Source organism: Sorex araneus, chromosome X (genome assembly GCF_027595985.1).
Source record: "Sorex araneus isolate mSorAra2 chromosome X, mSorAra2.pri, whole genome shotgun sequence".
In the NCBI taxonomy this organism is placed as follows: Eukaryota; Metazoa; Chordata; class Mammalia; order Eulipotyphla; family Soricidae; genus Sorex; species Sorex araneus.
In genome coordinates this window covers 240,757,180-240,770,100 of record NC_073313.1, presented here as the reverse complement: position 1 = coordinate 240,770,100, position 12,921 = coordinate 240,757,180, and the positions used below count along the sequence as shown (strand labels likewise).

General features: G+C 45.9%; 1 protein-coding gene across 2 annotated transcripts in view; it reads right to left on the bottom strand.

Annotated features, from left to right (window-relative positions):
* The window catches only part of CCNYL1 (cyclin Y like 1), a 45,967-nt gene extending 33,353 nt beyond the window's left edge, over positions 1 to 12,614 (bottom strand). Inside the window, exon 1 of one of the 2 annotated variants that reach the window (XM_055121039.1) lies at positions 12,043 to 12,614. In XM_055121039.1, coding sequence (XP_054977014.1) covers positions 12,043 to 12,364 — 322 coding nt within the window. In that variant the 5' untranslated portion in view covers positions 12,365 to 12,614. The remainder of the gene's footprint in view (positions 1 to 12,042) is intronic. The other variant, XM_055121038.1, reaches the window with a different exon arrangement.
* Positions 12,615 to 12,921: the final 307 nt, after the last annotated feature.

Genomic DNA, 12,921 nt, shown 5'->3' with positions numbered 1-12,921 from the left:
TGAGGGAGAGGCTCGAGGAACACGGATGCAGATGCCGATGCTATCGTCCTCACAACTGAAAGAGTGCCAACTACAAACAAAGCCTTCTAGCCACTTCTCAGCCTATATGCCTGCACAATGACAAGAAATGTCAGCGAGTTACATTACAGCTGACATATGACTCTTTCCAAAATATGACTTTTTTAAGGAAACCTCTAAGAATGTTTGAACCTAGAAATACTCGAGCTCATGATTAGGGATTATAACTAAAAGCATATTTCTTAAAAAAAATTATAAGTTTCTTTATTAATGCTCTAGGGCTATAGTGTCATTGAACCACATTAGCACGGAGTGTCAACATCCCTCCACTCTAGGTCCCTTCTTGTCCCCATTCCAGACCCCCTCCCCCTTACTGCAGCCAGCTTAGTTTACAGGCAGACTCTCAGGGTCTGTTGTATTGGCTCTTTTTCCCTTTTACTATGATCAAAACTGCATTTTAAAGACCCATCACTTTAACAATACTAAGTTGCAATTTGACAGCATGATATATTGGCACAGGAAAAGTACAATTTCAGAAAAAAATGAAGGTTGAGTCTCAATGTAAACATTCCTTAGAGAAGGAAATCTGCAAACAACCATCAGCATTCAGTTCTGCTTTCCTCTGATCTATGGATTTTAAGCTCTTATTTGCACACGTGTTAGAATAAATGAAGTACTTTAGGGTTGAAAGTGCTAAAATTGTGTCATTTTAACTGTCAATAAAAGACTTTTCCTTGTCAAAGTATCAGAGGGAGAAGTGGTGACCAAGAAATTATCTGACAGAAGACACATACTTCAGAAGGAAATTGATCTCAACATATTGATTTCAATATCATCCAATTAAATAAAAAATGTCAGCAGTTTCTGAGCCAAGTGCTGGTCACTAGTTTACATAAAGGCTGACTCCACTTTCAGAGCTACTCTATCAACCCTCCATTCTACCACTGTGTTCATTTTGTTGCACAGAACACAAACATTTCAAGTTTTACAACCACCAGGCACTTATATCCTTGCCCATTTCTCACCCCAGACAGGCAGTTCATACCTGATGGGCTAGCCTTCCTCATCCAAGGACACACGGCCCACTCTCCCAACCTACTGCTCGCTTTAGACTAACTTCTGCATGTCTAGCCTCTGACAATTCTCCCAACTCTGGCCTTTCCAGCCATCTCCGTACCCCAATCAACCTTGGTTATCTGTTTTGTCTTAATCCTTAACTCACGTTACTAAGATGATAGGTTGTATAATGAAGTAGACTTTTGAAATACTTCTATAGAGCACTTTGCTTGGTTTCTTGGACTAAATTGCTTGGAATTGATCTAGGTGTCCAAGGACAGATCAGTGGATCAGTGGAATGGAATACTATTTATGCAGCAGTAAGGAAGGATGAAATGATGCAATTTGCTGCAACTTGGATGGAATTGAAGGATATCTTGTTAAGCAAAGTAAGTGAAAAAAAGAAAGACAAATACTGAATGATCTCACTTATCTGTGGGATATAGAATAACAGGTCAGGGGAAAGCAAGATATCAAACAAAGGGTTACCCAGATTACCCTGGTCCCTAGATTATTGAACTGGGAAGGACAGCGAAGGAAAGAAATCAAGAGGAGAAACAGGAGGATGCAAATGGGAGGCAACTGGGAAAAGAGGCACAAAGCTTACACATTGGAGGTGTAAAGATGTGTAGGTAGAGGTATCGATGTATCAGAGCCACAAAACCAACAAAACTTAGCATGAGATCCAAACTACAACAACCAAACTTTTTTGCTTGGTACCTGTCATGGAAGCAGGCTGGGGGGTGGGAGGAAACATGGGGACACTGGTGACAGGAAATGAGCACTGGCAATGGGATTGGTGTTGGAACACTGCATGCCTGAAACTCAACTATGAGTAACTTTGGAAATAATGGTACCTTAATAAAAATATATTTAAAAAATTTGAAAAAGCAGGGGCTAGAACGATAGCACAGCGGGTAGGGCATTTGCCTTGCATGAAGCTGACCCGGGGTTCGAGTCCCAGCATGCCATATGGTCCCCCAAGCAGCACCAGGAGTAATCCCTGAGTGCAGAGCCAGGAGTAACCCCTGTGCATCACGAGGTGTGACCCAAAAAGTGGGAAAAAAAAATTGAAAAATCAGAGAGGTGAAAACCTACTTTTTTTTTTTTTTAAAAAAAAGAATATTTCTGGGTTTGGATTTAAGTTACTTCTTTTTCATTACACATCATGCAAATTTACTGTTTACCCCCCCCCCCCCAAATAGGTACTTTTTTGATGGGCTATACCCAGCAGTGCTCAGGGATCATTCCCGGAGAGCTCAGGGGATTATATGGGATGCCAGGAATAAAGCCTGGGTTGGCCACACGCAAGGGAAGCGCCTTCCCCTCTGTACTATCTCTCTGGTGCCATACTTTAACTTGGTGAAAGTTCAATCTCACCTTAAGGTTAGCCCTCCAAGTTAAAAGTGACCATATGGAGTGCAAGGCTTTCCCTGTTACAACACCGCAGCCAGAACCAAGGTGTGATTCCATTTACATCACATCCTCTGCACATGCGTGGTCCTGGGTTCCATCCCTGGCTGCTTCTCCTTAGTACCTAGACTGGAACTGGCACCCCCACAAATTTGCACTCAGAGAGGCCCATGTGTGAGTCATTCTAAAGATTCTATTCCTGTGCGCCATGTATCTGGAATTCACATTCCTGATGTATCAAGTCTCTTTTTTAAAAATCTTAAGACGACCCATTTCTCCGCGCCCGCACCCCCAGAATGACTGACGAAGAGGATGGAGCTGCTTGGGACACCGGCAGCCCACCAGCAACCTGCAGTATGTGACTTGAGAGTTTCCGCCAGGTCCCCCGAGCGGGGGCCTGGCGTTTCTCTTTTTTTTTTTTTCTTTAATCTATCTCTCTTCCCCTCAACCTCTGGGCACAGCACAGCATCTACCCCACTTCTGAGCACAAAATGGAGAGACGCACCCAAGTGCGCGGCGCGGCTGGCGGGGGATCGAGGGCGGGGAAGTACCGGTCTCCGCCCACATCGGACACTTAAAGAGAGTGCAGCCACGTGGGCTTTCCCATTTCTCCGCGCCCGCACCCCCAGAATGACTGACGAAGAGGATGGAGCTGCTTGGGACACCGGCAGCCCACCAGCAACCTGCAGTATGTGACTTGAGAGTTTCCGCCAGGTCCCCCGTGCGGAAATCTCTCTCTCTCTCTCCTTCAACTTTTTCCCTGGACTTTAGACAGAAACCCAGAACCGCGCGGCCGCTCCTGCGGCCGCGCGACCTAATGTCATCTTAGTATCAGCAATAGGTAATGGTTCCTTCTTAATGGGTCGGACTTTTGTGGGTGATCCTAACAAGAATAGTAAGTATTTTGTTGAAATATTGAAGGCAATCAAAATGGTAGCCATCTCTCTAGACTGAACTAAGCTATATCCCCACGCCGGCTGAGAAGAAATATCCTTCTTTCTCGGGAAGAAACGTGGCGTGGTGTCAAACATAGTGTGATGTCCATTAAGCAAACAGACCTGGTGGCGTGGGAATGGGAAATAAGGGGAAAAATTAGGTACATGGACCAGCGGGACGCTGGTGGTATCTCGAGCCGGAGCCGATATCAGCGCAAGAGCTTTGGTTCCAGAAACTGCTTCCAGACACTCTACTAGACTATCAACTAAGCCAGAGCCCCACGCCGGCTGATGACGGGAAATAACCATCCTCTTCGGTTTTTTTCCCTTTGTCAGACAGCGTGCCGATTACTAAACAGGCGTGAACTCGGTGGCGCGGGGCAAGGGGGAAAAAGAAAAGTTATGTAACAAACAGCAGGACGGACTTCATATCTCTATATGCTTAGTAATGGAGAATTATCAAATGCCTCATTGGCAATAGGACTGTCTTTTTCTTTTTGGGGGGAAACCCCAGCAACGGTAGTGAGTTGTGTGTTGAAACATGGAATGTAATCGAGATAAGCGCAAATGAAGTGAAACTTATCACGTACAAGGGTGGGGACTAGGGAGGTGGGAGGGGGCGGCAGATATACTGGGGGGGTTGGGGATGGAAGATGGGCACTGGTGAAGGGAGGGGTGTTTGAATATTGTATAACTGACATAATCCTGAGAACTTTGTAACCCTCCACTTGGTGATTCAATAAAAAAAAAAAAAAAAAATCTTAAGACGACTCAATGTATAACTCAGGGTCTGTTTTCTCATATGTGAAAAAAAGAGAGAGAGAGAGAGAAAAAAAGGTATGTTCCTGGGACTGGAGTGATAGTATAGCAGGTAAGGTGCTTGCCTTGCATGCAGCTGACCCAGATTCAATCCCCAGCACCACATATAGTCTCAGGAGCCCTTCTAGGAGTGATCTCTAGGCGCTGTCAGGGGTGACCTGCACCGCAAAAAAGGTCGGTCCAATACTGACATTATTTGTGAGACATGAAATACAAGGCTGATCTGTGTCATATGTAAGTCAAAATAAGCAACAAAGCTTGCACAAATTAACTCAAAAGTTAAAAAAAAAGCGCATTTAGCATTTCTTGTAAAGCATAAGAAATGTCCACTCACATTAGCTAAAAGCATCTTTAGCTAATATGGCTTTGGCTATTTACTAAAAAAAGTAAAGTCATGCAATCAAGCAAGAATTTCTGCAAGTTGCTTTTTAATAAGCAAGATGTATTATTCCTCCTGCTCCTGGCACGCAGGTTCCTATTGCATGTCCTCTTGCTTTCTGTCAGTGATATGTACTGGAGGCAATGTCATAACAGTAAAGAGGGATTGCATTCTTTTTACAGCTCCTAATTCTCCACTATGTGAATGGACCAGTTTATCTGACCAGCCCTTATTTGACATCTATCTCCAGTATTTTACACTGAAAATAATATCACAAAAACCTGCAAATATGTGGTTTTGCATTTGTGGTACATCCTTAAGACAGATTCCTCAAAGTGGAATATCTGGATTAAGTGCAGCATGTGAGACTGTGCAAAATTGACCTTCTTGAGAGGATGAACCATTTTACAATTTTTGAATTTCACTGTTTTATCACAGCCTTCTCCAAAAATGCCATGTTCTAGATTTCTTCCAATGGGAAACTACAGCATATTTTTTATTTTGCATTTCAATTGTGTAAAAAGATATGACTGGGGCTGGAGCAATAGCACAACGAGTAGGGCGTTTGCCTTGCACGTGCCGACCTGGATTTGATTCCCAGCATCCCATATGGTCCCCTGAGCACCGCCAGGAGTAATTCTTGAGTACGTGATCCAGGAGGAACCCCTGTGCATTGCCGGGTGTGACCCCAAAAGCAATATATATATGTATATATATATATATATATACATATATATATGACTAAGGGTAATCTGCCTCTTGTTTTATTAAAATAGGGACCTGTATTCTGATAAGAATATAGGCCAAGACAATTTGGGGAAACTGTCCATGACGTTCGCCCAAAAGCCATTCTCCAGAAGCCTTGTTCACTCATTAATACGTATCTCTTTGTCACCCCTCACATATAAATTTCTTTTAATAAACTACTTTGGTTCCCCAAAAATAAGGTAGGGACCTGTAATACCGTGTTTAGACGCTACACTGCAGGGATGTGAAGAGGGCATGAGGGGCCAGGCGTCAATCTCAGCGCCTCAAGACACATGTGGTCTACCCCTTGAACCATCTTCCTGGTCCCCTGTTTCTCTGTGACTTAGCCATTCATATTTTTGCTACCTACTTTTAGATTTAATTTCTTTAAGTCATTCTATTTTAGGACCTTGTTTTTTGTTCAAGTCACTGCTGACTCATCTGAACTACTGCATTAGCCTCTTAACTGGTCTCCTTGCTTCCACCCTTGTTTGTTCTCACAATGTAATCTGATTTTTTCTTTTTTAAGAATGGTAACATCAGGGCTGAGGAAGCAGCTCAGCAGCAAAGTGCCTGCCTTGCATGTGGGAGGTCCTAAGCTCAACCCCTTACACACACACACACACACACACACACACACACACACACACACACACACACACCACACACACACACACACACACACACACACACACATTAGATAGATTAGGGAGATAAGTCAAAGGACCAGAACACATGTTTTGCATAGGGAAGGAAGCCCAGGTTCTCTTCCTAACACCACATGGTCCCTTCAAACGTCATACCAGAAGAGGCTCCCAAGTAACACAGGGCATCTTCCTGCATCCCACCAACAACACCCCCCTCCAAATAAAAAGTAATCAATACCATTCCCATACATATAATTTCTCCAGTGATTTGTCAATATAATTAAACTGAAATCCATTACTTTATGTCAAGGCCCACTTGGCATATAAGGAAAAGAATCCACCATATTCTTCCTGAAACTCACTTGCCCTGTCAAGTTTTTGTCCTCTTCACAGCTAAGCATATCCCCACCTGGAGGTGGGATCTGAGTGGATGTCTGTCCTCGCACAGCGTCAAAGGCTCTTGGGAGATCAGTCATCTTAAATGACCCTTGTAAAACTGTCCTCCTTCCTAGCCCTCCTCTACTTTCTCCCTAGCATCCTGATGTCTGACATTTGGAACTCCCAAGCAGGGTCCAGGGAGCCCCCGGGTCACTCCAGCTGATACTCATCCTAGTTGAGAACAGTTTAGTGCTCAAGCCCAGTGATAACATGCGGCTCTGGCTTCAAAAGTGATGGGTGATCATCAAGCCCACACCCAATGGTACACAGGAGTCACTGGGCTTAGTTACAGAGAGCATGAAGGACTAGCGATTAAACTCAGGGCCTTGTGCATACACTGCCTTGCATGCTTAAATACTCCTGTGGTTATTCCTGGGGGCCCTCTAGAATACTGGATCTGATTTATAGAGGGGATTTCCCCCTATATAGCACATACATGACGCTATGTGTCCTTATTTACATAGCATCATGTAAATAAGCTTCAATATATCCCAAACCATTTCAGGATACCCTAAACTAGTTACTTCTCCCAATCCTCCCATTCATTCATACAGTCTAAGTTTAAGATTTCTCTTATGCTGTCCTTGGTTTATTATCTATACTCACACTACTTTCAGCTCACTTTCAGTGATGGCTATAACAGGTATTCATAATTAAAGATGTGAGAAAGCCTACCACCAAAACCCACAAATACCAGAAAAAGGATTAATTTCTAGTGAAAAATCAATGGTAATTTTGATTTGGAATAAAGACATTTAATGTTAAACACTCTTAACAATGACACAGACTATGAATTTAAGTCATAAGACAAAATATACCATCTAAGTTCTATAGGGAAGTACAAACACATCAGTTTTTATCTGTCCCATCAACATAAAGCACCGTAATTAAATAGTTTATGACTTTCTATACAAGATGCCTAACTCATAGAGTGGGTAATTGAATGATGAGCCAATCATTCAGTAGTACACTGCACTGTCATTAAACGTCCAGCAACAGAACTGTGTGAAGTGGCAGGAAATAAATCCTGAAGCATTTCTCAAGATGTCAAGCACAGGTCCAATAGCTTTGTTTCATTATTTCACTGCTTTCTTTTTTCTGTTGTGTTTTCTGGAGCTTGAGGGACCATACAATACCAGAAATCAAATTCAGGACTTCTACACACACTCCAGCCCTTTGCGTAATTTCCCTAGCTCCATCACTGCCAAATTTACAAAACAGTGATCCTATTTTATAAAATAAGGGTTTATTTATATGTATATAAGTTTAAGAATTAACCCAAAATAAGTGTTCTGAATGTGAGTATGAGAGAATGCCTTATTATTTTAAATCTTTGGCACAAATGCCTAATACAGTCATCAAGAAAGAGTGTGTGTGGCCATCCAACGCTCAGATTTTTCCATACAGAATTGCCAATTCCTTCCCTACTTCTCCTGTGCAGAAGGGTACTTTCAAGTGACAGAGTTTCACTTGAAAGAGTTCTTTAGCCAGCAGATTACAGTTTCTAAGGTCAGAACACAAAAGGCTATATTAGAAGTCGATGAGAAGTAAACCAAGTAAGAGGACTTTAGTATCTTCTTCTGCGTTATGGATACTACCATCAATTCTACTAGATATACGTAAAAATTTTTTTAAAAAAACAAGGGAGTAGAAAATGCTTTTGAGTCTACTGGAAACCAACACAAGGTTCTTGGGAATTTGTTTAAGGACATCATATTCTTTTTTTTTTTTTTTTTTTTTTTTTTTTTTGCTTTTTGGGTCACACCCGGCAATGCACAGGGGTCACTCCTGGCTCATGCACTCAGGAATCACCCCTGGCGGTGCTCAGGGGACCATATGGGATGCTGGGATTCGAACCCGGGTCGGCCGCGTGCAAGGCAAACGCCCTACCCGCTGTGCTATCGCTCCAGCCCCAGGACATCATATTCTTAAACATCCCCGAACAAAGTAGCACATCACTTAAAAAGCAGATCTGGGGGTTACCGAGGGGAACTCGCAGCGAGGTGCACAAACCCAGAGCTCCGCATCATGTGCTGAAACCCTCCGAAACATTCTCCTCCAGTCCCTAACAAGCAGATTACATCTAAGCAACCACTTTAGCAATTTTTTTCCTCTGAAGAACAGTCAAAATGTTTTACATCTAAGTAGGTATTTCTCAGTTTCCTGGGAAACTAATATAAAATGGAAATAAAGACATAAAGGGCAAACTATCAATGTGGCTGTACTTTGGATTTGGTATCCTGACCTTGTTTCTATGGAAACAATAGACAAATGATGACACTGAAGTTTATCTGATCACTTTTTAAGGGGGAAAAAAAAGACAACAAATTGAAATTTAACTGTGAAATATAGAAAATTCCGTTCTCCTAACATCTATTTTTTTCAACTTTTCTGATTTAATACTCTGTTATCATAGTTTTGTGCTTAATGTTTGGTACTTTATCAGCCCTCATGACTGCTTCTAAAGTCTTATATGCTCACCTTCAATTTGAGATCATCAGAACAAGGAGCGATAGCACAGCGGCTGGGAGTTCACCTTTCGCGAGGCTGATCTGAGTTCGATTCCTCCGCCCCTCTTGGAAAGCCCGGCAAGCTACTGAGAGTATCAAGCCCGAGCGGTAGAGCCTGGCAAGCTACCCGTGCATATTGGATATGCCAAAAACAGGAGCAATAAGTCTCTCAATGAGAGATGTTACTGGTGCCCGCTTGAACAAATCGATGAGCAATGGGTTGACAGTGACAGTGACAGTGCAGAGTCAGTTCTAGACTAACAGAACAAACTGATACATATCAACCTGGGGCTGGAGTGACAGCACAGTGGGGAGGGCACTTGCTTTGCATGTGGCTGATCTAGGTTTGATCCCTGTCACCCCAGTTGGTTTCCCAACTAGTCAGCAGTGATCTCTGAGTTCAGAACCAGGAATGAGCCCTGAGCACAGCCGGATGTGGGCCCCCAAAACTTACAAAACAACATGAGATATATCAACCCCACTTAACTGATTTGTAGACTTGGGTTATTATTGCATTACCCCTATCTACCCTTACTGGTTTTGATTGGGGGCCACACCTGACAGTGTTCAGAGGCGACTCCCCACTTAGAGTTCTGTGTCAACCCAGGCAGTGCTTGGGAGACCAGGCAGGGCAGAGTACCAAATCCAGACCTCGCACATCAAAGCACTTATTCATGTCTCGGTCATCTCCCTGGCTGGTGTTCCCCTGTACCTTTATCCTTATTCACTGTAATAAACGGACAGAGACAGAATGTGTGCTATGTACAAGAAACTTTGAATGGTTGTGAGACTACACTAAGTTTGAGAGAGGCCTACCCTATGGTAAAATCTGGAATACAAGATGCACTCTGAGAAGTTGTTAAGGACCCCAAGAACTGGAGCTGGTGCACCTGCCATCTCCACGCTGGTCTCTACTATTCAGTACCTGTGTGTATCATATTTCAGATTTCTAAGTCTTGATTTCTTTACTAGCAATACAAAGAGAATGTACATGCTCTCAGTGGTAACTGAAAGTGCCCAAATGAGACATGCATGAAAATGTGTATCTTAAAAGATTTATATAGATGTCCTATTTTGGTCTCTCATCCAACATACTCATTACATAAAACTGCATATCTTATAGAGAGTTTAAATCTTTGAAAAAAAATTCAACAGAAGTTCGATTCTGATCTCCTGTCTAACACTACTCATCTGGTTTATAAAACTTGCCAGAGGCTTATCATATAGCACCAAGCAGTGCAGAAATCTCTGCAAGTACTTACATGCTTTGTGCTTAAAGACAAAATTTATATAGTTTATTCACTCCTTCATAATATTTGAATATTCTGAAAGGAGCATTTCCCAGCTACAAAGGCATGTCCATCAAATGGGTGGATCCACAAGCTTTATTATTCTCCTAGAAAAGTTACAAGTCCAATTTAAGTTTAAATAAAAGAGCAATATGGTATCTGCTCTGCATAAATTAAATAATCTTTGACATTTCAATGAAACAAACGAGCTATTCTGGGTTTGACTTTTTTTAAATGATACAAAGTCTCCAACTTAAAGAACAGTCCTCATTAAAGAACCACTTTGTTATCCAAAATTATTCTTACCTAGTCTCATCCCTTTCCAAAACTCAAGAGACAAAAAAAAAAAAATCAAACATTCCACCTCTCTTACACCCACAGCCCTGGGCTTAGTGAACAACTTCCACCTCAATGTGCTTAGTTCTTACAACTGAATAGAATTCTACTGGCAGGCGGGGGAGGAAGAAGTGGAGACAAGCATGCTTGTGCAGGGTCTGACATCTTAACTCCCAAGCCTTAACCCTAGGGAATCAAAGTCTCCATCTGCTTTTTGCTCCACGAACTTTTGGCCATAGCCGGATCAATCCACGCCACCCTCCTTGAGGAAAGGGCAACGTGTCAAATGGTCCACGCAGTGGACTGAAGACACTTGGCTGCAAGTGAGAAATTTTATGTAAAGGAACTTTGATGGCGTGTCCTTTGGATTAAAACATTTTAAAAAAGCAACCCTCTTCTCTGCAGCTCTGCCAGTAACATAGCACACCTTTCACCATTTCTAAAAGCCTCCTCTCCCACCATTTTCTTCCACTGTTCAGATTATGGTTGGAAAAGAATAAAAACCAGCGTTCCACCAAGGCGACTAGAAAGCATCTTGCCTATTTAAAAACAGTACGTAAACTCTCCTATGTCAGTCTCTATTATAAATTTAAATAAACCCCAAACATCTACATCACAATTCTCCTGAATGTCAGCTACTTAAAGAGAAGGGACCAAGATAACGGGTGGGACGGCGGAGCCCATACCTGGTTCCTACCCTCAGATGCCCACATACCTATGCATAAGTTAGCGCACAGAAGAGGGAGACTTCGTGAAGGGGTACTGAAGTTTCACTGTGAAAAGGGAGTGAATCTTAAAAAAAAGAAGAAGAAGAAGAAGAAGAGAAAAAAAGAAAGAAAGCAAAGAAAAAAGAAAAAAAAAGGTCAAGTCCTACGGGGTGTTCAAATAGAGTCTTAGGGTCTTGGGGTCAGGCTGGGGATGAATGGGAAAGGGTGGGAAGATTTGGGTATCGGAGAGGCGAAGACGTTGAAGACACTGAGTGGCCACGGGGAGGAAGAAGGGGAGGGGAGCAGCCTCCGTCTCGATGCCCCGGGATCCGACTCTGGTCAGGATCTTGGCGCAAGAGCCCTGGGATCCAACTCCGGACGGGATCCCAGCGCACCAGCCCCGGGATCCGACTCCGGATAGGATCCCGGCGCCTGAGCCCGGGGAGGCAGGATCCCGATGATCTGACTCCGGGCAGGATCCCGGCGCCCGAGCCCGGGGAATCTGACTCCGGGCAGGATCCCGATGATCTGACTCCGGGCAGGATCCCGGCGCCCGAGCCAGGGGAATCTGACTCCGGGCAGGATCCCGATGATCTGACTCCGGGCAGGATCCCGGCGCCCGAGCCCCGGGGATCTGACTCCAGGCAGGATCCCGGAGCCCGAGTCCCCAGGGGTGGGGGGGCTGCAACCACCCGAGGCTGCGCTCGGGAGTGGACGAGGGAGGGCGCGCCGGCCGCCGCCCCCTTACCTTCGGGCATCTCTCGGTCGCTGATGTGCTGCAGGTGGTGGCCCTCGCCCGCTCCCAGATCCAGCTCGCCGGGATCCACGGCCGCCGCCTCCGGCGCCACCACCACGGCGTCCCCGGCGGCCGCCGCAGCCGGCTCGGGCGCTGCTGCCGCGGCCGCCACCGCGTTCCCGGCGCCGGTCGCCGGCTCCCGCGCTACCGCCGCCGCGTTCCCGGGGGCCGCCCCGTAGGTGTCTGCAGCGTCGTCGGGCGCCGCGGACCCCCTGCGCCGGCCCAGCTTGGGGCTGGCATTGGGGGACACGCAACAGGACAGAGTGTTCCCCATGGGGCGCCACCACCGCTCCTCGCCGCCGTGGGCTGCACGGTTGCCCCGACGCCGCCGCCGCCCTGGGCAGGCGCCCCCTCCCCCAACAATGGCGCGCCCGGGTCCTGGCAGCAGCCCCGCTAGTCTTCTGGCCCCGCTGGCTCGCCCCTCCGACCCCGCTCGCCGGGCCCGGGCAGGGCCCCGGCCCCGGCCCCGGCCGCACCCCCGCTGCCGCGCTGCAGCCGCCTCCTCCCCCGAGTCAACTACTCTGCGAGGGCGGTGACCAGCCCAGCTTATTTAAAAGGGGTGGGAACCCGACGAGCGCTGAGAAGCGCAGCCACTGCCGGGAGAGAGCGCGGCCAGAGCTCCTCCTCCTTCCGCCGCCGCCTCCTAACTGAAGGCAGCGCGACCTGGCCCGCGCCCACCAACCGGAAGGCGTCCTGAGATCACCTGGTCGGCCGGGACCCAATCCCGCCCAGAGTTCCCGCCACGCTCCCGCCCCGCGGCCCACGCACGTGACTCACAATGCCCCGCCCCCGGCCGCCCCGCCCCGCCCACCTCGCGGTGCGCCGGGGACT